General features: G+C 42.2%; 1 protein-coding gene across 1 annotated transcript in view; it reads left to right on the plus strand.

Annotated features, from left to right (window-relative positions):
* The window catches only part of LOC126480764 (mediator of RNA polymerase II transcription subunit 23), a 187,260-nt gene that overhangs the window by 61,705 nt on the left and 101,395 nt on the right, over positions 1 to 24,160 (plus strand). The window contains exons 6-7 of the mRNA XM_050104054.1: positions 15,599 to 15,799; positions 18,911 to 18,997. Of these exons, the coding sequence (XP_049960011.1) occupies positions 15,599 to 15,799; positions 18,911 to 18,997 (288 nt within the window). The remainder of the gene's footprint in view (positions 1 to 15,598; positions 15,800 to 18,910; positions 18,998 to 24,160) is intronic.

The following is a 24,160-nucleotide window of genomic DNA, read 5'->3' on the forward strand; positions in this document are numbered from 1 at the left end:
ACCAGTACAGAAAATTTCTCTCTCGCTGGCAAGAACCCAGTCCTATATAATGTTTATGTATTCCTCCTAGCTCATAGAATCCCTCCAAATGGCCTGCCATCAAATTATGCATGTCTGGCTGCAACCCATCCTTCTGCAGTGACCTCCATCTGTTCAAATTATATCATTTCGAAGCCTACACCAATCTAGTTCTGCAAAACCATATAACTCAAGTCCAAGCCATCTTGCATTACCTCAGCTCCTTCTGTAAAACACTCCTGCTTTGCATTTCCATATTACTGTGTCCCATCTCCCATATTGAAACCATTGTCCTCCAGGAACTAGAGCAGCATGCACAATGCCACCACAAAAAGCTGTCCAATCTGTTGACCTAATACTTTTGTCTTGGATTCCCACAAACTGCCACAGACAACACCACCATCACAAGAGTCTCCATCAACCCAACCCAACCCCCCCCCCCCCCCCCCCCCTCCTTCCACAGCTGCCAAACCCTGCCTCACAGACCTAAATCATCTACTACATGTTCAGAAATTCCTTCCATCCACCCTACAAAACCTAGAGCCTAAACAGACCCACAACACAGTTATAAACCTGTCTTCCAAAAACATCAGACCCCCAGAAGTATCATTCTTTCAATCAGTGAAGTGAGTAAAAAATTCTGTCATACATAATTTTAGAGTAACTATATAAAATTTGACTGCTCTCCAGATTTACCAAATAGTACACTCTGTCATATGAGAATGACCATTAACACTCACCCACACAAGCATGCAATTTCCCACAATGGCTCTGCAGTATTGCAATGTGACAAATTTCTTAGATATAAACATACTTTACTCAGCATGTTACTGCCAAATTTGAAGCTTTTTTGCTGTCCAAAGCCTCTACCAATGAGAATCTACCTACTCTACTCTGATCAGTTTAAGCTAACTGGCTTAATGGCACAGCGCTTAAAGCACTTTACAACAAGTGCATTTTCTTAGCACTTTCAATGAAATATAAAATGTAAAAAAGAAAGAACAACACTCACAAATGTTGCTAATATCAACTTGTGTAATAACTAGCGTAGTGCCTGCTGCTTTGCATGTGTAGACTGTATAGTCTGCATAGATTTTTTACTTGAGTTTGTATGTCGTTACGCTCATTGCTCATGTGCAAAACTAAACACTGTGCAAACAGTATATCTAGTTTATACAAAGTAAACTGCAGACAAGGGATTCAAATTTAATAACGTGATTCTTCGTATAAAATTTACATGTAAATGAGTTTATTAGTTCTTACACACATTGTTTGTATGCATTTCAGCAATTTAGGGACAGTGTACCTGGTCATTTCAAATGAATATTCTCGTATTAGTTCTTACACACATAGTTTATATGCATTTCTGCAATGTAGAAACAGTGTACCTGGTCATTTCAAATGAATATTCTTTTACATGGAATCACATTTAATTGTGGTTTATGTTTTGTAATCAGTAATGATTAAATAATTACAATAAAATAATTTTATAAACATACATAGCCTTCTGAAAAATTAATACATTAAAGACCTGTTCTTTTTCTGTGTAAGGCTGACAAAGCTGATTTGTCATGGTGACTGTTAAATAGCTTTTTTGATTTACTTCACCAATTGCAACACCTTCTAAATTTTCATGGTAATTAATGCTATAGAAGCGTGGTCTTTCTTGAATGTACTTTTGACCAAAAAGTGATTCTGGTAGCTGGAGTTGGAGGTATTTGTTGATCCTGCCTTTTTTTGGTGAGATTTCCTTACAGACTTTCATCCGGGAACATATTGTGATGTTCGCCTGGTTTATTTCTTCATTGATAGTCCTCGGTGTCGACTTACTGCATTGTTATAGTGGCTGAAGAATGGGAGACACTGACTACTGTGAATGATGTAGCCAACAGTTGCACAATTGTGTTTCACAGTTGTTTACTTTCACTGTTCACAACCTCCCAGTATTACACAATTATATGGCCAGTTCACTATTGGTAAAAGTTGATAAGCCTCATTAATAGGATGCATGCAAACATCAGCATACAGCTACAATAGTTTGTCTATGAGCAGTAAAAACCTAACCAGACAGTTGACAGTTCTTGCAGAATAATACGGCATGCGTGCTTGTTGGTTGTCATGCCTGCATAAAATGCAGCACAGCTGTTGCAGCTTAGCTTGTAAATCACATGGCTGGTTTCACAGGTAACCCTGCCTTTGATGGGATAGGTGATGTTAGTGGCTGGACTGGAGTAGGATGTATGGGACAGGTCTTGCATCTAGGTCTATTACAAGGGTATGAGCCATGAAGTAAGGGATTGGGAGCAGGGGTTGTGTAAGGATGGACGAGTATATTGTGTAGGTTCGGTGGACGGCAGAATACTACGGTAGGAGGGGTGGGAAGGATAGTGGGCAGGACATTCTCATTTCAGGGCATGACGAGAGGTAATCGAAACCCTGGAGGAGAATTTAATTCAGTTGCTCCAGTCCTGGGTGGTACTGAGATACGAGGGGAATGCTCCTTTGTGGCCGGACTTCGGGACTTGAGGAGGTGGTGGGAGACTGGGAAAATACGGCACAGGAGATCTGTTTTTGTACAAGGATGGGAGGATAATTATGGTCAGTGAAGGCTTCAGTGAGACCCTGAGTATATTTTGAGGGAAACTGCTTGTCACTGGAGATGCGACAACCACGGGTGGCTAGGCTGTAAGGAAGGGACTTCTTGGTATGGGATGGGTGGCAGCTGTCGAAGTGGAGGTATTGCTGGTGGTTAGTAGGTTTGATATGGACAGAGGGTACTGATGTAGCCATCTCTGAGGTGAAGGTCAACATCTAGGAAGGTGGCTTGTTGTGTTGAGTAGGACCAGGTGAAGCAAATGGGGGAGAAGTTGTTGAGGTTCTGGATGAATGTGGATAGGGTGTCCTTACCCTTGATCCAGGTAGCAAAGATGTCATCAGTGAATCTGAACCAGGTGAGGGGTTTAGGATTCTGAATTTTTAGGAAGGATTCCCCTAGATGGCCCATGAATAGGTTAGCATAGGATGGTGCCATGTGGATGCCCATAGCCATACTGCGGATTTGTTTGTAGGTAATGCCTTCAAAGGAGAAGTAATTGTGGGTGAGGATATAGTTGGTCATGGAGACTAGGAAGGAGGTTGTTGGTTTGGAATCCATAGGGCATCTGGAAAGGTAGTGTTCGATAGCAGTAAGGCCATGGGCATTAGGAATGTTTTGTGTGCAGGGAGGTGGCATCAATACTGATGAGAAAGGCACCATGTGGTAAAGGGACAGGAACTGTGGAGGGCCGGTGGAGGAAATGGTTGGTATCTTTTATATAGGAGGATAGGTTCTGGGTAATGGGTTGAAGGTGTGGTCTATGAGAGCATAGGCTCTCTCAGTGGGGGCACAGTAACCGGCCACAATGGGGCGTCCTGGGTGGTTGGGTTTATGGACTTTAGGAAGCATGTAGAAGGTGGGAGTGCGGGGAGTGGGATTTGAGTAGTGACTGAAGATCCTGCTGGATTACTCAAATGGGATCACTGAGGCATGGTTTGTAGGTGGAAGGATCTGACAGCTGCCGGAGTCCTTCTGCCACGTAATCCTTGCGGTTCAAAACAATGGTGGTGGAGCCTTTGTCAGCAGGTAGGATTATAGGGTCGGGATCTGTGTACTGCGGTTCTTTCTGCGGAGGTAAGATTAGTTTGCATGTTGAGGGATTTGGGGATGATTTTGAGGCAAAATTAGAGGTTAAGAAATTCTGGAAAGTTAACAGGGGATGGTTTGGAGGCAGTGGGGGAGGATCACGGTTGGATGGAGGAGTGAACTGAGTTAGGCAAGGTTCAATATTGGCCTTTGGTTGAGTCTGATTGGTCGGGTTGGTGGCGAAAAAGTGTTTCCACTGTAGGGGCCAGGAGAAGGAGAGAAGGTCTTTAACTAGTCCTGCATGGTTGAATTTGGGAGTGGGACAAAAGGTGAGACCTTTGGAAAGGACTGATATTTCTGTGGGACTAAGACTTCTGGAGGAAAGGTTCATAACTGTGTTGCGGGTCTGTTTACATTCTGGGTTCTGTGTGGTTGTGGGAGGGAGTTTTGGAGGGTGGGGTAAGTGTGGTAGGTCAGCGAGACAGGGTTTGCCAGCTATGAGGGGGCGTGGGGGAGGTTTGGGGGTTGTTGTAGAAGTGGTGGAGAGTGGTGCTCTGAGGCGGGAGTAGGAAGTGAGTAGGATGGAGAGCTTTTTGAGGTGGTGTTGTGAATGTTGCTCAAGTTCCTGCAGGGCAAGAGTTTCAATGTGAGTTATGGGTTCCAGGAATTTCGGATTACATAGCAGGAGAATTTTACAGATGGAGAGAAGGTACTGCAAGGAGGATTGGGCTTGGTTGATGTGGTTTTGCAGGACTATGTTAGTGTGGGCTAAAGATTGGCAGAATCTGAACAGGCGGACGTCATTGTGGAACCAGAGATGGGTAATTTGATGGTAAGGCCATTAGGGGCGATTTCATGAGCCAAGAAAGAATGCAGGAACATTATGTGGGACTGGGATCTTGCTAGGGATAAGGAAACTTTTCTGTATTGATGCAGGTGGAAGGAGCAAGGATCCATGGTGGTGCTAAAAATGCAAAAAATTCCGTAAGAAAGTAGAATTTCGTCCGAAAAATTACGCAAAAATACACCCAAGTATGTGTGAAAAGGACGTAATGGATACACAAGGGGGGGGGGGGGAAACGAGATGAAATATGAGGAAGACGACAATAGTGGAAGGCGAAAACTCACCAAAATTGGCGAGAAGTCACAAGGGTCAAAGTAGAGAGTAACTAATGAATAATAAATATATGTATATTACTGTGGGTAGCAGGTTTGAGGGCGGATAAACGTAAGGGGAATGGCAGATGTGACTGGATGAGGTGGATTTAGTGGGTGCGAACAGGCATAGAATGGGGAAAGTATGGGGGGTGGGGAGAGGTTCGTAGTTAGAGATGTAAGATCGTGTGGCACCGGAAAAGTGCGGGAGATAACACGCAAAAATACGGGAACTGACACAGTGAGCATGAGCAGTTTGAAGGTATAGGCTTCATTATATCGGTGAGAGTAATGTGGGACCTAAGATGCTGCACTAACAATCAGCGTGGTCTTGAGGCCGTTTGTTGCGGGCGGCCGAGATGGTTGATACAGTGTGGCTCATAAGTAGAGTGTGCAGTGCGGTTCGTAAGGCGACGAGAAATACAGGAAAGAAAAGAAAGAATGATTGAGATTGAGTATAGCAGATGCAAAAGAATGTAGTTACACAGGAAAGCAGCACAGGGTTAGGAGGGAAGAAAAGCTGTCAGGCAAAAATCAAACAATGGAAAATCCAGGCACAGTAAAAAGATTCACACAATAAAAGCTTTCAGCCATTAAGGCCTTTGTCAGCAGTAAACACACACACACACACACACACACACACACACTCACTCACTCACTCACATAAATGCAACTGGCACACACATCTGCAGTCTCTGTGTGAGTGTGGTCTCAGCTCTCTGAGACTGCAGATGTGTCTGCAAGTTGCGTTTATGTGTGTGTGTGTGTGTGTGTGTGTGTGTGTGTCTACTGTGACAAAGGCCTTAATGGCCGAAAGCTTTACATCTCCACTATATGGTGAGTAGCAACTTTCCTTCTCTGGTATTTTTACCTAAATTATAGTTGGTTAGGAAAGTATTAATGTCGAAGGTACTGTTTGGTTAATATACAGTATGTTTGTGCAGTTGATTCCCTGCTTTCATGCAAAATTGCCACTTTTGAAATTTCGCTAATGTAGTTAAATTCTTAAGCAGTGGCTTAACTGAATAACAAAGGGTGCTTTCTGATCCAGAAAAATTATGGCAACAAAGGTATAAAATTAAATCCCAGAATGAAACTAACACAAAGTTTCAAATAATGAAAGTAATTTTGTGTGACCGAAGTTTCATTACAGATATCTTCTAAGTTAATTAGTTTCTGAACAAATGAAATTAGTTACTGGAAAAAGTGAGAACAGGGTTATGAAACAAGTGGTGCCAATCCTCTTGGAGATACTAATTAGCTCACACAATTTTGATGTGTATGGGCAGACAGGATAGAAAGGCTCACACATGTTGTATTAGGTTTAGGTGCTCTGAGGTGAAAGGAGAAACTGTGACAGTGCAAATAAATTAGTGACACACAAATATGCACTTTATTGTGCTATGGTATTTAACTAAGTTGTACAGCAACTCTTTGGGTGTTCTTGCAGACAGATACAACTAAGCAGTGGTCTGCCAGGGTGTGTGTTAGTGAATAGAATGTCAACAAGACTATGTCTGTCCTGGGTTCTACTCTGCCAATCACTGTAGTAAACACATGTCCCTGTGCAAAAGCTATATGAGGATCCACTTGTAGACTAAGTCTCGCAGGCTGATCTCCGCTACAAATGGTAGCTACGATCGGCGACCCTTGAACTCTGTGCTACAACTGTTGTATGCCAATACTGAACATCAACTGTCTGTTGCTGCCTATGGCCACCACTTATCACAGTGCAGAAGGTGGTGAATAGATTGCTGATTGGGCCATGCTTGTGGTTGACTGCAAACTTAAAAAGTGCTGCCTGTGGTGCCAGTGAGAACTTGTCTCAGCACACCAGCTCTGGTTGCGTCCATTGGTGAGGATACAACAGATTTTACCCCTGCACTCTATTGTAACAGTTTCAGTGGCCAATCTTCCCAATCAACAAGCTTTTAAGTAACACTAAATATAACAATATAATCACCTGACTATAAACTATAACATAGATAATAAAATTATGTGAAATATTGTGTAAACAGTATTTTGCCAGTTTCAGGGACATATTATATATACGTTACATGTATAAGTAGGATACATTTGAAAAGTAAGTAAAATAGTAATTAACAAAAGGATTATAATAATATGCTGAGGGTCTTACAGAGGCCTTCCCAAACCAAAATTATTCTACTGTTCTTCTCTAGGAACATACACTATGTGATCAAAAGTATCCAGACACCCCCAAAAACATACTTTTTCATATTAGGTGCATTGTGCTGCCACCTACTGCCAGGTACTCCATATCAGCGACCTCAGTAGTCATTAGTCATTGTGAAAGAGCAGAATGGGGCTCTCTGCGGAACTCACGGACTTCGAATGTGGTCGGGTGATTGGGTGTCACTTGTGTCATGCATCTGTATGTGAGATTTCCACACTCCTAAACATCCCTAGGTTCACTGTTTCTGATATGATAATGAAGTGGAAATGTGAAGTGACATGTACAGCACAAAAGCGTAGAGGCTGACCTCGTCTTCTGACTGACAGAGACCACCTACAGTTTAAGAGGATTGTGATGCGTAATAGGCAGACATCTATCCAGACCATCACACAGGAATTCCACACTGCATCAGGATGCACTGCAAGTACTATGACAGTTAGGCGGGAGGTGAGAAAACGTGGATTTCATGATTGAGTGGCTGCTCATAAGCCCCACATCGTGCCGGTAAATGCCAAACGACACCTTTCTTGGTGTAAGGGGCGTAAACATTGGACAATTGAACAGTGGAAAAACATTGTGTGGAGCAACAAATCATGGTACACAATGTGGCGATGCGATGGCAGGGTGTGGATATGGCGAATGCCCGGTAAACATCATCGACCAGCATGTGTAGTGCCAACAGTAAAATTCGGAGGTGGCGGCGTCATGGTGTGGTCGTGTTTCTCATGGAGGGGGCTTACACCCCTTGTTGTTTTGCATTGCACTATCACAGCACAGGCCGACATTGATGTTTTAAGCACTTCTTGCTTCCCACTGTTGAAGAGCAGTTTGGGAATGGCTATTGCATCTTTCAACATGATCGAGCACCTTTTCATACTGCATGGCCTGTGGCGTGTGCCAGGCCTCACCGACCAACATCAGTACCTCTCCTCCATGGAGCACTCCATGAAGAATGGGCAGCCATCCCCCAAGAAACCTTCCAGCACCTGATTGAATGTATGCCGGCAAGAGTGGAAGCTGTCATCAAGGTTAAGAGTGGGCCAGCACCACATTGAATTACAACATTACCGATGGAGGGCGCCATGAACGTGTAAGTCATTTTCAGCCAGGCTTCCGGATACTTTTGATCACATAGTGCATCTCCTACACTTTGTCTCTCCAATCACCTATTATCTCACATATATGCACTGACAGTCATAACGGAGCATCCTCATCATGACCCAGTATTACCCAGGACTAGAGTAACTGAATTACATTCTCTGCCAGGGTATTGACCGCCTCTGCACCCTAAAACTAGAAATATCCTTCCCATTTCTCCCACAGTGGTATTCTGCCACCCACCCTATCTACGCAATCTGCTTGTCTGTCCATATTCCATCAATTACCAATCCCTTGCCCTCTGGCTCATATCCCTTTAAAAGACCCAGATGCAAGACCTCTTCCATGTATCCTCCCACTACCATCTACTCTAGTCCTGTCGCAGGCATCTCTTATCCCATCGAATGCAGGGCCACTTGTAAAAGTGGCCATGTGACCTACCAATTTAGCTGCAACCAGTGTGCGACATTCTGTGTGATCGTGACCACTAGTAAGCTGTCTATCCGCATTAATGGCGACGATCAAACTGTGGCCAAGAGACAGGTGGACGATTCAGTTTCTGAGGATGCTGTGTAAAGTGTGCTTGACTTCAGTGACTGCTTCACAGTCTGTGCCATCTGGATTCAGCCCACGAACACCAGCTTCTCTGAATTCCACAGGTTACTGTCACCTCTCTGTCCTCGACCTTTCCTAGTCCCTGCTCTATATCTGCATATCTGCCTTACCCATTTCCCTGCTCCCCTTCCAGTTTCCAGTCTCACACTGACTTTCTGGATTGTTGTTTCCCATTATCTGTGTCTCTTCTCCCCCTCCCCGCACCACAATGACAGCCCTCTGTCCCTGCACATACCATAGGCATCACTACAGCATTTTCCCTCCACCCACACCCTGCCATTCCTCTCCCTACACCATTCCTCTTCTGTACCCCCACTACCCACTCCGGTCCCAGTTGCTGCTCACCACAGTTGGGCCTCAGTGCCTGGAGACAACAGTGGCCATATGTTAATGTGTTGAGTGTATGTGAATGTGTATGTGTGTTTCCACATCAGAAGAAGTTTTTCTTATTGCGTGACAATGTCTAACAGTCTATTTTTAATGTGCCATGTGTCATTCAATGCCTTCTGTACATGGTGAGTAGCATTATATCTGTTTAATATTGTTGAGAAGATTATGAAAAAGATAGGTTGCTACTCACCATATAAAGCAGGCATTGAGTTGCAGACAGAAAGACAGACTGCTATATATTTGAGCTTTTGGCCAAAAGGCCTTCTTCTAAATTAGAAAACACATGCGCGCACACACACACACACACACACACACACACACACACACACACACACACAGTCTCTGGCTGCTGATGCCGGACTGCTGGTCGGTTGTGTTAGTTGTGCTTGTGTGACTGTGTGTGTGTTTTCTACTTTAGAAGGCCTTGTGGCTGAAAGCTCAGATGTATAGCAGTCTTTTTGTTGTACCTGTCGGCAATCGACATCTCCTCTGTATGAGGAGTAGCAATTTATATTTTTCGTAATACTGTCATTATTCCATTTCAGATTTTCCATTGTTTTGCATTGTTGAGAGATTATGAAGTGTTTTTGAACATCCAGACAGGGAAAAGTGGAAGATGTGTAACATAAATGTGGTACTTTTGGTGTTCCTCAATCAGAATTTGGGGAGTAGAGAAGTACTGACAGAAATCTGGTGAACATTGCCTTGAAAACTGAAGAGAGAGTGAAATCCTGTTAGTGCATTTTATGTAAGTGCAGAGATGTAAACTATTCTCTGACCTATATGCATATTGTCATGCCGCGCACCTGTAGCTTACTGATTCTGCAGTATTACTACAATTGTAGATCAAGTTCCTGCACCACTAGCAGATGCACCTGCTGGTGCAGTGATAAACTGTGTCATTGAAAAACCACCGCTGTTCTGGCAGCAAAATCCTATGCCATGGTTTGCGCAGTTGGAAAGCCAATTTGTCCTAGCACAAGTCACCATAGACCACACAAAATATAATTACGTTGTGGGAGCACTCAGCGAAGAAATGGTGCTGGAGGTGCAGGATATTCTATCGTCACCGCTGAGCGTGGACCAGTATTCAGCAATTAAGAGCGTCGTAATCATACAACGTTCACAGTCTGAGGTGAAAAGGCTGGAAAAACTACTTTGTACTGAAGATTTGGGCAATCGCACGCCATCACAGATGCAGCCCCGATTATTACATTGACAAGCAATGCAGTAAATGACAACATTCTGCGAAGCATTTGGCTATCAAGCCTACCTCCTGATGCGCAAAAGATTCTAACTGTGTGCAACGGCAATCTAGATGCACTAGTGCAAACTGTTGGTAGAATATCTGAAATGTATCCATCTGTGTGTGTTGCAACAGTTACCCCACAACTGCAGACGGATGACAACTTTGCTGCACTACAAGCTGAGATCACTGAACTTTTCACACAAGTCGCTGCCCTGCCAATTCAAAACAACAGTCGCTGATCTCGTTGCTACCGCTCGACCGGGAAACACAGTCGCTCACCTTCGGCTACGAAAGTATGTTGGTACCACCGCCGATTTGCGTCTGGGATACGAAAGTGTAGCCCACCTTGTGAGCAGGGAAATGCAACAGGAGCTCAGTGGTGATGGCCACTGATGTTCCAAATGGCAGTTGTCAATTGTTTATCACGGACCAAGGTTCGAAATTACTGTTCCTAGTAGACACAGGCACAGATGTATCAGTCTACCCGTCTGCCCGTTTGCCACTTCGTAAGCATGATGGTTTCCAACACTTTGCAGCCAATGCTTCTACATAGCCACATGTGGTCGTGCCACATTAGTTTTAAACTTAAGCCTACAGTACATGCCGGAGTGGCACTTTGTTATGGCAGACATCACACATCCTATACTGGGGGCAGGTTTTCTATCTTTTTACGGGCTTGTGCCTGATCTCTGACATCAACGCCTGCTGGACACTAGTACTAACTTAGCTAGCAGAGGACTAGTATGTCATGTGGAAGATGCTAGTGTCAGAGTGATAATTGAAAATTTTCCATTTATTGAACTTTTGAAACAGTTTCCCGAGATCACATATCCAGCTCCCACACTAGCTTCCGTGCGGCACTCCACAGTGCACTATATTTTGACCACGCCTGGGCCACTTGTTCATGCTCAGCCGTGTCATTTAATGCCACAGAAATTGAAAGTGGTTAAACAGGAATTCACGTCCATGCTTGCACAGGGGATCTGTCATCCGTCAAGTAGTAAGTTGGGCATCTGCCCACCATGTGGTACCGATAAAGAACAATGGATGGCGTCCTTGTGGAGACTATCGACAGCTAAATGCTAGAACAATTCTGGACTGGTATCCTGTACCAAATACTGAGGATTCCACATCCAATGTTTACGGAAAGAGCATATTCTCTATGCTGGACCTCGTTAGAGCTTTTTACCAGATACTTGTGGCACCAGACGATGTTCGTAAAACAGCTGTATGCACACCTCTTGGGTTGTTCGACTTCACTCGCATGCCTTTCGGGCTATGTAACATTGCTCAGGCATTCCAAAGACACGTGACTTCGATTATTGCAATGTATACATAGATGATGTTCTCGTCATTTTGCACTCAGAAACTGAACATCTGTCACACCTGTCACAACTCTTTACCTGTCTGTGTGAGCATGGCCTCATTATTAATCCATGCAAATGTGTCTTTGGGGTAGCAGAAGTTCAATTTGTTGGCTTTATCATTAATGCTCATGGAATTCGGCCATCAAAAGAGAAGGTTTTCCATGACCTACTAAAATGATGGAACTATGATGTTTCCTTCATGTCAAAAACTTCTGTCGTCATTTCGTTTGTAACCATGCCCACCAGCTGCGCTACTGAACCAATTTGTACAAAGCAAACCAAGACCAAAGGATAAACTTCAATGGAATCTAGAAGCTGAAACAGAATTTTCTGATTTGAAGACTGCCATCACTGAAGCAGCACTCTCGGTGCACCCAGTACCGCAGGTGCAACTTACTCTGATGGTTGATGCATCCACCTCCTCAATCAATGCTCCACTACAACAGCGTGTGGATGGATGCTGGAAACCACTAGCCTTCTTTAGCAAATAGTTGTCACCTTCACAGCAAAATTGGTCAACATATGACTGTGAGCTGTATGCTGCCTATGCATCCATCAAAAAGTTCCGACACATGCCAGAGGGGCAGCAGTTTGTTTTGGTAATGGATCACACACCACTAATATATGCTTTCTGACAGCGCCCAGATAAAGCTTCACCATGACAGCTTCGACATTTTGATTTCATTGGTGAATTTACTACTAACATCATTCATGCTGAAGGCAAACTGGACATGCCAGCTGACGCGGCCTCGCATATAGAAGCTATTTCTGAAGCAATTGGCTCTGAAGCTCTCATGCCGGCACAACAATTGGACAGTGAGTTACACGATTTGTTGACGCAACCGTCAGGCATGCAACTCCACTGCATCGCACTACCACTGTCAGCTGTTGAGCTATATTGTGACATTGCCAATAACAGATCACTGCCATTTGTCATTGCAAACTTCCGGCAACATGTTGCACAACGTGTCGCTCCCAAGTGTTAGAATGATAATGAACATGGTGGAGTGAGCGTTCCGTCAAGCCACATGTGGAGAGAGATTGTAAACAATTTGTACGACAGTGCATGGCTTGGCAATGCAATAAAATTAGCAGACATGTCAGATCATCACTTTGAAGCTTCATCCCTCCAAATCAATGGTTTTAACACATACATTTAGATCTCATAGGACCTCTCCCGCCATCAAAAGGATACAAGTACTATCTCACAGCTATAGACCATTATACATGCTGGCCTGAAGTATTTCCGATAAATGATATAAGTGCTGAATCTGTCGCGATGCATTCTTTCGTGAGTGGATCACCCATTTCTGCGTACCCCTACAGATCACAACTGACCAGGGGAGACGATTGAATCCTATCTCTTCAAAGCACTTGCTGTCTTAATTGGCATGAAGCAAATCAGGACCACAGCGTACCACCCAACGGCAAACGGATTAGTTCAGCGTATGCATTGCCAGCTCACAGCACCACTGCAATGCCACAATTTGCAACTGTGGACAGAGACACTGCCTATCGTTCTCTTAGGTCTAGCGCGTCCCCAAAAGAAGACCTCCTAGCAACTACAGTCGAGCTTGTGTATGGTCAACCTACAGGGTGGCGCACGAAATGTGTTACCATTTTGTTTTTTAATATAAACTTTATTGTTAATACAATCTGAAAGGAAGATTTGCTACAATGAAGAGCTGTCCATGGAGGTTTGTTCTAACTCAGCCCATGCTCAATATGTCCACCATTTCGTTTCCTAACGCCCTTCAAACGAATACTGAAGTTAGTGATTACCCTACGGCACATGTCTTCCGTAATTTCACTGCAAGCTTGAAGAATGATTCTTCTGAGCTCCATTAAATCACATGGACGTTTCAGGAAAATTTTTTCCTTTAAGTACCCCCAAAGAAAAAAGTCACATGGATTGAGGTCTGGACTATTGGGGGTCCAATTTTGTCCGTCATTGAAGCGACCTGGAAACCTGAGTGAAATGGTCCGCATGTCGAAATGCTTGTGAAAAAACACTAACACAGTGTTTGCAGTTTGTGGCCTTGCTCCATCTTGCATGACCCACTGTGTGTTGAAGGGCAAGGCGGTAGCAAGAAGCTGTGGAATGAAGCTATTGCGAAGCATGCTCAAATAACGCTCGCTGTTCACAGTTTCTTCAAAGAAAAAGAGTCCAATAAGTCCGTGACTGGAAAATGCTGCCCACGCTGTAATCCTGGGAGCATAATGTTGTCATTCATGGAGCACTTGTAGGTTTTCAGTGGCCCAAAAGTGTACATTTTGTTTGTTAACCACACCGACTAAATGAAAATGCACCTCATCTGAAAACCAAACGTTGTTGAGAGTTTCTTCCCTATCCTCCGCCCACTGAGCAAACAGTAGTCTCTAGTGAGCTTCTGTGCACAGGTCATCTTGTATGGGTACATATGGAGGTCACTTTTAAGAATGCATTGAACGGAGCGTCTGGATATTCCCAGTTGCACTGCCGCCTTTCTACACGATTTCCCAGAACTTCTCTGTACAGCAACTCGTACCACTTCAATATTCTCCGGTGAACAAACAGGCTTAGGCCGAGGTCGCTTCGCTTCCAATACTGTCCCTTCCTGTACAAATTTATCGTACAACCTGTGGACGGTCTTCTTGCAAGGGACCCATCGTGTGTTAAACAGTTGTCGAAAACGCTTCTGAGTCACAACAAGGCTTTTCGTTTCATGAAAAAGTAGCACAATTGCCGATCGTTGCTGTGTTGTCAGTCTTCCATTGTCAGCCATTGCTGCTACCAGTCCCCTAGCGGCAGTATTGTGAATTACATATCATTTCATAACTCATTTGTTTTTCCAAGCTCTGCTGTTACTGCTCTAGAGATCCCAGCGGGATATCTAATTTGCGTCGTAAATTGTGAAAGAAACAATGGGTAACACATTTCGTGTGCCACCCTGTATATGCCTTCCTCGTGAGTTCTTCACCAATGTACAAAATGAATCCATTGACCCATCAGAGTTTGTGAATAAGTTGTGCACACAGATATGACAGCTACATCTGGTGGCGCCAAGGGATCAGCCGAACCACCGCCTGTTCATGTTTGACAAGCTACATGATTGCCACTATGTTTTTATTTACAATGACGTGGTGTGCAGGCTGCTGCAGCCACCCTATGATGGACTATACCTCGTAGTTCCCAGGCAAGACAAAACGTTTACCGTTGACATAATGGGCACACTGACAGTCATCAATGTCAATAGACTTAAGCCAACATTTCGTGTAAGTACCGCAGATCATGATCCAGCTGCACCCACCACAGATATAACAAGCACATCTACTACCTCAGAGCACACTGTAAAGCAGCCGCAATGGTTGTCAGAGCCCACCACCTGTACACAACCTGCTGTCCGGTCCTGTCGTCAAAGCTCACCACTAGGAAACCAGCAGTAACCAGTGTGCGACCTTTGTCACTCGGTCCAGACAACGCATCAGGTTCAACGAGAAGTGTCAGTGACACTAGGTGGGGCAGTAGTAAAGTGTACGCAAGCTGGTGTACAGTGTATATGTGTAAGATTTAGTGCTACACACAAGTGAAAGAGTCCATGCAACAACTTTTCTGACACAGCCTATGATCTATGTTTATTGTTTGTTTTCCAGCTATATTATTTATTATGTTGTTTGTTCACTCTGTCACTCGAATGTCATTTTGTGTTATGGGTTATTCCTAAAGTAATAAAAAGAGCTTTGCTAACCCACAATACAATGATACCCCCTCCAAATGGCATTCAGTGGGTGCCTGAGTGTAGTTATTCTTCTATATTTATTATTTTGTACTAATTCTGAATTATACGTGAATTGTTTTTGTCAGCTTGATTTGTCAGAGCATTAATCCTGTGCCCTGTATCATTTCTTAGCATAAGCAGAGATGTGTGGCACTGGAAGAACAACTTGTGGAGCTCGTGATCCTAGCTATGGAACGCTCAGAGACAGAGACAGACACTGATGAGGCATCCAACAACCATTGGCTCTGGCTGCACTTGTCAAGTCAGCTTATATACTTTGTACTCTTCCAGTTTGCTACATTCCCTAATATTGTTATGGCATTACATGACAAGGTAAATAGAAACATGTTCATATCACTATTCTGATGGATGATTTTTCTAAGTAGCTTTAGATAAGATAGACATTAGGTGCTAAATAACAGAAAAATCTCATGATGGAGGTCATGCTTATGAGTAAAGGTGTAGAGCAGTGGTAGTCAACCTGTTCCCTACCACCCAGTAGTGAGTTTTCCAGCTTTCATGGTGGATGGTGGCTGGTAGGGATTTTATAAAATTTTTAAATTAAGAATTTGTAAGTAATTATTATTGTGTACTTTAATTTATTGAATCTCCATTGTACAAATTTTATAAAGTTATTTCCCCACTTAATATACTGTGGAACCATCTTTGCTGCGATTTGTACCATACCTATGCACTTTGTCTTTGATACTACATGTCATACAGCTTTTTTCTTAGCTGTGGAAGAATGATGAGATATATTACTAGCCAGTACATAACTTCAGAACAAAGCATTACCGTATTTACTCGAATCTAAGCCGCACTTTTTTTCCGGTTTTTGTAATCCAAAAAACCGCCTGCGGCTTAGAATCGAGTGCAAAGTAAGCGGAAGTTCTGTAAAATGTTGGTAGGTGCCGCCACAAGTAACTTTTGCCGTTGAATATATGTAGCGCTACACAAGCATGCTTTGCAGGCACAAAGATAAATACTGGCGCCAAAACCTCTGCGTCAGTAAATAAATTAAAAGAAAAAGAAAAAGGTGGAAGACGAGCTTTTTTCTCCGCCCCGAGTTTCGACCACTGCATTTTCATACATTATCCAACGAAGTAAATATAAATTCCGTATTGTTCATCTTCGAATGTAGCAGCCTTTCAATGTACTATGAAAATCCGACTGGCAAGACTGTTTGGGATGTTTGTCAATATGACCAACTCTACGTTCTGAATTTTTCCCTATCTGTGACAAGAGATGGTTGCTAATAGGAACTTTTATGAATTGTGAATCACATGCAGTATTTTCTTCATCATAAGAATAATACGAATATAAACATTTTGCCATGTATTCTTTTGTGTTTGCTGCTACTTCATTTAAATCCTGTCTGCCTAATAAACTTCGAAACTAGAGTGAGACAACAGCAATCGCGGAAGAATATACATATCATGCCATGTTTATATTAGTATTATTCTTACGCCGATTAGAGATACAGTCAGAAATGAAGCACGACAAATGACTAGATTTTTAAATCTAAGATGACTCTAATTTCTGTGCAGAAGGTAATGTACTAAAGAGGCATCTGGAAAGATATTCAAACGGAGAAAAATTTTCGCTAAACTCTCCTTCACAACATCTTCTATCACACGCACTCTATTATTTGGTTCTTGTTGATCATTATCAAAGAAAGCAGCAGTGTAAGTAACAACAAATTGCAGTCTCTTGCCATTGTTTCGCTAATGAGATGATTTTATTTATTTATTTTTATTTATTTATTTATTTTCAATTGGAAGCGGCGGTAGCACGTACAAAAGCAAGCCATGCCGCGAGCAGCGACAGGTCGTAAACACTCACTATCAGAATGCGACAAACAATGCGTGACACAGTACAATAATGCATTTTCAGCTTAGTGACGAAACACCTATAACAAAGTAACGGCACTTATCAGATCAAAGAAAAATAAGCAATCAATTCAACCCAGACGAAGCACGTGAAAAAGGAAGGGTACCCGTATAAATATGGACGGAGCGCCTGACGCATAGCAATGGCTACCTGGTAAAGCTTAACTGCTAAGCTTATGACTCGAACCAAACTACTGGAGCTGTATCGTCATTCATTCGACCTAAATTGTATCTCATATGACAATGGACCAACTTTGTTTCGATTTGGAGGTGCGGCCTAAAACTTTTCTCTACCCTTGAATTTCGAATCTCAAATTTCAGGTGCGGCTTAGATTCAGGAAAAATTTTTTTCCTTGATTTCGAGTCTCATTTTTCAGGTGCGGCTTAGATTCGAGTAAATACGGTATTATTGGTGTCAGTAGGCCCATTACCTTGACTATCTTATCCTGAGGCCTGAGTGACTTGCCTTTCCTTTCTGTCCTTCTTCAACTTATCCGTCTTTCCTCCCAAAAACAGAACTAATAGTTCAAAATGCTCTTGTAGTTTTATATGTGTCTACCAACAGTATTAAGAATTATCACGTCCTGAAGGTAAGCACAAACCAGTAATTCTGTCTCAAAATTTTACAGTTCTCATAAGTGAATTTTTCTTTTGATAAAACTACCTTTCTCTACGCCAGATGTCTTTTTTGCTCATTATGGAAGGTGCTTTATACTTGTATTGTCGGATCATACTCTACCTGGAGACAAAAAACATGTATCTGTCCATGAGGTGACATACTTTTTGGCAAGCCCAACAAATAAAGAAACAGAGTTTTGAACTATTTGACAAGAAGGTCCTGCTTTCAGAATCAGAGTGAGCAGACGTGGTTTGAGACAATATGCGTTAAGTTTAAGAACAGGAATTATCATAAGTAATCCAGAAGCAAGGGAGAGATGATGTTATCCAATTTAAATGTTAATGTGTGGCCACCTGTGTCCATACATTATTATGAGGAAGAACTATTCATTTCTAAAGAGTGGGTAGTACGGAGCTCATTCTTCAAGGCTAATTATATGTTGCTTACCATCAGGAGGGTGCACCCAGTGAGGGGAAAGGGAGGGCATTTGAGTGAAAAGGGAGGGCAGCTGTTCCCCCCCCCCCCCCACCCCCCACCCCCCCCCACCCACCCACCCACCCACTCTTCTGGGGAGGGGGGCTGGAATCATAATTGGAGGTCATACCCTGTCCCACCAAGCAGACAGACCTATTTTTTGTATCAATTTGAAGACAGCTAGAACATTTAGTTGATACTGACTAATACCAAATGTATCCAGAGCCATTCATCATGAAATCTCAAAACCATTCCATCATTCGCTACAAAAGTCACAGCTAGGGTATACTCTTGGCGTACCGTATGAGGAGCTCCCCTAATATTAAATGTTGTTCTCATACAATAAATTAGAAATTAGAGTAAAATTACAATGCTTTTCTTAATATGAGTAATTCTGGGAGAAGGCTCAGATACAGCTGATAAGAGTCTGCCTCTGAGAATAAATCTCTTCTTTTTTTCCAGCTTGCTGGTCGTGATTTGAGGAGAGGTCGTGACCATCTTATGTGGGTTCTTCTGCAGTTTATCTCAGGCAGCATCCAAAGGAATCCTGTAAGCATAATTTTTCTTAATGTGTGATGAGATCTTTCAAAAAGTAATGCATAGGTATTATTAAGAATAGTGCATGTGAGTTACAGTTAGAATTTTTTATTCTCCATTGGACAATACACAATATTTGCCCCAAATATGTTTTTTAAGTTCATTCTGTGCTCTTGTCACTTATAAATCATTGTTGAGTTTGCTCAACAAATACCAGTGAGAAGTGGTGGACTGAGTGCATTGTTTCACATCGAAGTGTGCCCTAAAATGAGTCTTCATAGCAGTTGAATGCTCATCACTGAAAGTAGAGGTTTTGAATTTAAGGTATACTCCATCCATGTAAAAGAAATATTGTTTGTGTACACTACTACAACTTATAGAGATGCTGTGACTGCCATCAATATTTTGTAAGAAAAGCTTTATTGACCCTGGTTGAATCAGATTCAACTTTTGCACCAGTTAAAAAAACCTGTAGCTGTAAAAGTCTCTTGTCGTTCCATTAGCAATCTGTGGGAGTGAAGTGATCGAGCAGATTGATGTACATTAATATCCATAAATCAACAAAAATCACAGAAATAATGTTACTTCAAAAAACAACATTATACATGTGACAAAACATAGCCAAAATGTAGAACAAACAACACTACATAAGTAAAACATGAATGCAGGTAGAAATTTTCCTTTTAAATTTAAAACACATTTTAAATATACAGAGTTGAGTCATTAATTTGGTGTAGAAAGGTACTCTGATGCAGTGTGTGACAACCCTGGACAACAGTACACTGTGTATTAGTATGTGTGATGCTTTTGATGGTGGTGTTTATGAGTTCCAAAGAGAGCGTTTACTTGACTTATTCTACTTACATCACAGCAAGGGTCTCGAGAAGATGATTGCAAACAGCAATGCGTTTATTGAGACTAGGCTGAATATACTCAATGGAACTGAAACTAAAAGATGTATCTAGTCACTCCACGTACCAAATCATTTTCTGTTGAATTTTGTTGTCCAATAGCTGATCCTGTGTGGTTGAGCAGTCTTATCCAGTATTCTGAAATCAACAATTTTTGCATTTGTGGGAAGATGTAACTAAGTGTTAACAATCCCAATAATCACCTGCACAGAGTCAGTTACAGATGAAAAGAACTGGAAATCTGTGAGTACGTGTGAAGATACAACTCACACTCAGTGGCACTACCTTGCCCAATGGCATTTGTGATGGGTGATAATGGGTTCCACCTTCTCACAACATTAGAACATATCTGCTGTCACTTTATTAAACAAACTGAGAACTAGTCATTGCAAATAAAAATATTTTCCTTTGATCTGCAATTATATACGTGTTTTTGTGTGCTGCTGAAAACACACTTTCTTTTGATTTGGACGAGTGCTACATACATGTCGGCTGCCTTGCATATGGGAATTGAGAGAAATGGCACATCGATTGAGGCATAGAACACTCATTTATGATGAACACGGTTCAGATGACCCATCTGTATTTTTCAGATTTAGGCTTTCTGTGGTTTTATAAAATTACACTGGTAAATGCTGGGACGGTTCTTCTGAAAAGGGCACATCAGACTTCCTGCCCATCCTTGTCTAGTTCAAGCTTTTGCTCCATCGTAAATGACCTCACTGATGCTGTGTTAAAAAACCTAATCTCCCATCTTTCTTCATATTTAAAAGGTATGATAAAAAAGGAACAAAGCTGAAGAAGTATTTGTCATAGCATGTTGGTAGATGCTGTTTTTTGGCACCTGGAACTGTGTGTTTACATTGTGTTAAATGTAAACTTGCTTTTTCAACTCAGCGAAAATGGATGAACAGTTTACTGTAAACATTTTTGGAAATGTTATGCATGACCTTATACACATAAAAAACAAAGCTGAAGATAAAAATTTATGTACTTACAAAATATATTCAGCTAGTGGTGATTAACCTCAAAGTAGGAAACATTTCTATCCACAACATTCCCCTGCTTGAAACATTTCTCCATGTAATTTTGTAAAAGACTGTGCAGGAACTACATGTTCTTGGTTTTCATCAGAGCTCAAGAACATATCCACTTAGAATTAGGCATGCATTGATACTCTTTGCAGGTGACATGGATGATCAGCTTTCTGGTGGCTGCAACACTGCGAATCTTGATTAGGATGATTGTACAGTCCTATAGCTTTGAGGACATTATGACAGTTATTGAACCTCGTCACGTTTCCAGACCAAGTCCTTTCTTGGCTGAGTCTTATGGATACAATACCTATGATTCGACATTGTTGTCATAGTGAATGTGTACTAGAACCATGAACTAGTAACCAATTGAACATCTGTATTTGTGTTTGACTTTCCTGCAATATATCACTAATCTTGTGTTAGAGTTTGCCGAGTAAATGACACCTTGTTGATATTTGACCAAGTTCGCAATACGGGTTGTCTTCACTAGTGGCTGCCCTAGTCTAAGGCAGGAAGTTGTCTGCCATGTATCAGTGACACAAGCAGGGTGCAGCTCAGCTGGTTTGTATGTGATTTTTGTTTTAAGTTCTTGCTGTAATATCAGCTGTGAAATAGTTCCAATAGGAAGTGACAAACAGGTCTTCACCTTGCCACTGTCCACAACCATCTGTTGTTGGGATATCACATCATTCCTGACCCACAAATTGCCACACATTGAATTTATGCAGCAAAGTGACAACCCGAAATCTGCCAGCCCAGTACCTATTGATGCACTTCATTGGTAACCTTCATCTCCATATATCATTAAAAAAGCTCTATCAGTTTTGGAATGCCCTTAATGGAGGGAATAAAGGTAACAGCTTACCATATGGTTGAGGCATTGAATCATCAATAGGCACACAAACAACACCAAAAAGGTGCTGAACATGCTTCTCATCTATGTAGGTGAGAAGCTGATATTGGTGGGGAGGATGCAGATGGCACTGGTTGTGAAGCAGTTATTGATGTCGAGCACATTGTGTCAGCAGCATTCTCTGCCAATTTATGGTCAACTCTGCTCTTGGCCACAGTTTGATGATATCCATTGGTCCTTGATGATTTTAGTTATATGGGAATCAGGCTGTCACCTAAAACAAGTTTCTGCGCCTTAAATTTTGTCTGCTAATGCTGAAGACATCCTTAGGACCTAAAGAGACTTGATTAGTTGATTTTTGAATTCAAACAAGATTAGCAGGCCAAACTGTTGATATGTAACCGAACAGGAGTCGAGTTCTAACGGTGTTTTACTGCCTCCAAAGATTGTGAAGACACACTTGTGTGTTGTGGATCTTGTTATGTAGAAGAGTTGTTGTGGCTTGCTTTATTTAGCACAGACCATGATACAATTACAGTATCATAGATACATGCCTTAGACCATGGCCTAATGGCCATATAACTAAAATCACCAAGGATGTAAATGCTGGCCATGAATGTGTGCATTGTGTGATGGCCATTCAGTCATGTGGGCAGCTGATTGGTGGTTGTTCCTGCATAAAAGGGTGTGTGAAAGCTACAGTGGTGCTGGTATATGATATGACTGCTTTCATAAGTGGCCCTTCTTCAGATAGGATTGGACAGCCCTATCAAAGGACTAGTATAGGATGTGCTGGGTGGCACATAGGACAGGTCTTCAGCCAGTGACTTCCACAGAAGCGTGACTCATGTGTCAAGCAGTCGGAAGCAGATGTGGCATAAGGATGGACCAGGATATTTCATAGATTGGGTGGGTGGCCAAACGCCACTTTAAGGGGGTGGAAAGGGTTGTGAATGGCAGGCAAGGTGATAAGTAGTCAAAGCCCTAGTGAGATATGTGGTGTAAGTTGTTCTAGGCCAGGGTGATATTGGGTAATAAGGGTGGTGCTTCTTTGCAGGAGGTTCATGGGGGTGGTTGGAGGATTAGGGGCATGTACAAATATGGCACAGGAGATATGTTTGCTAACTTGTTTTGGATGGTAATGCTCGTCTATGGAGGTATTAATAAGACCTACAGTATACTGGGCAAGGGATTCCTTGTCACTGCAGATGCACTATCCATGGGTGGCCAGTCTGTATGGAAGAGACTTTTTAGTGTGGATAGGCTGATGGGTATCAAAATGGAAGTATTATTTATGGTTAGTGGGCTTAATGTGCACAGAGGTTTCTATGGAGCCTTTTGACAGGCAGAAATCAATGTCCAAGGTGGTGGCATGCCAAGCTGAGAAGGGAAATGTGAAACAGTTGAGCGATAAGATGTTGTGGGCGTGGAGGAATGAGGAGAAAATGTTCTAGCTCCAAGTTAAGAACGTAAAAATATCATCAATAAGCCTGAACCACACAAGGGGTGGCTAGGAAAGTTTTCTCTAAATGGCCCATAAATTGGTTGGTTTTGTAGAGTACCAAGTGAGTACCCAAAACTGTGCCACAGATTTGTTTATCTTCCCCTCATAGGAGAAGTAGTTGCAAGTAAGAATCTAATTTCTCAAGTGTAAAAGGAATGAGGTTATGGATTTCTGGTCAACAAGGTGTTGGGAGAGGTAGTGTTGAATAGTAGCAAGACTATGTGCATGTGGGTTGTTGGTATATAAGGAGGTGGCATCAATAGTTGTGAACAGGTGTAGCCAGGTAGTGCGATGGGAATGGTTGGGAGGTGATGAAGAAAGTGGTTTGTGTCTTTGATAATATAAAACAGTTGACAGCAGAAACAGCATGTCAAAAATATTCTTGAATTTCTATAGAAAAGAAAGCTTTTTAGTGCCAAAGGGAGAATTAGTATCAGTGAAATGGTTGTAGATATTGTTAACAGATATAGTTCTGAGTAAAGATAACCAGACACCGTGTATAGAAAACACTGACCAGTAGATATGCACCGGTACTTAAAAAAGAAGCTGAATGATGTAGCTCAGCCTTAGATCTTGAGTTCTTGTTCGGAGTACATAAATAGAACACACACAAATTGTTCCAGCATTGTGGCCTTACATCAGTTAGGATAGTTGGAGAATGTAGGTTTCTGTAAGAATATGCAAAATGGGACATAAATCAGTGAAAGGTATTATTAAATGTGTGACTGTAGTAGATGATAATATTGGATCATTAGGACAATGCTAGCCAGAGAAATACGTGAGAATTCATCCAAATGATAACACATGGAATGCATTTGCAAAAACATCCAGTATTTTAATGGTAAGTTGTCTAGCCTGAAGTGAATTTGA

The sequence above is a fragment of the Schistocerca serialis genome, chromosome 5 (assembly GCF_023864345.2).
Source record: "Schistocerca serialis cubense isolate TAMUIC-IGC-003099 chromosome 5, iqSchSeri2.2, whole genome shotgun sequence".
In the NCBI taxonomy this organism is placed as follows: Eukaryota; Metazoa; Arthropoda; class Insecta; order Orthoptera; family Acrididae; genus Schistocerca; species Schistocerca serialis.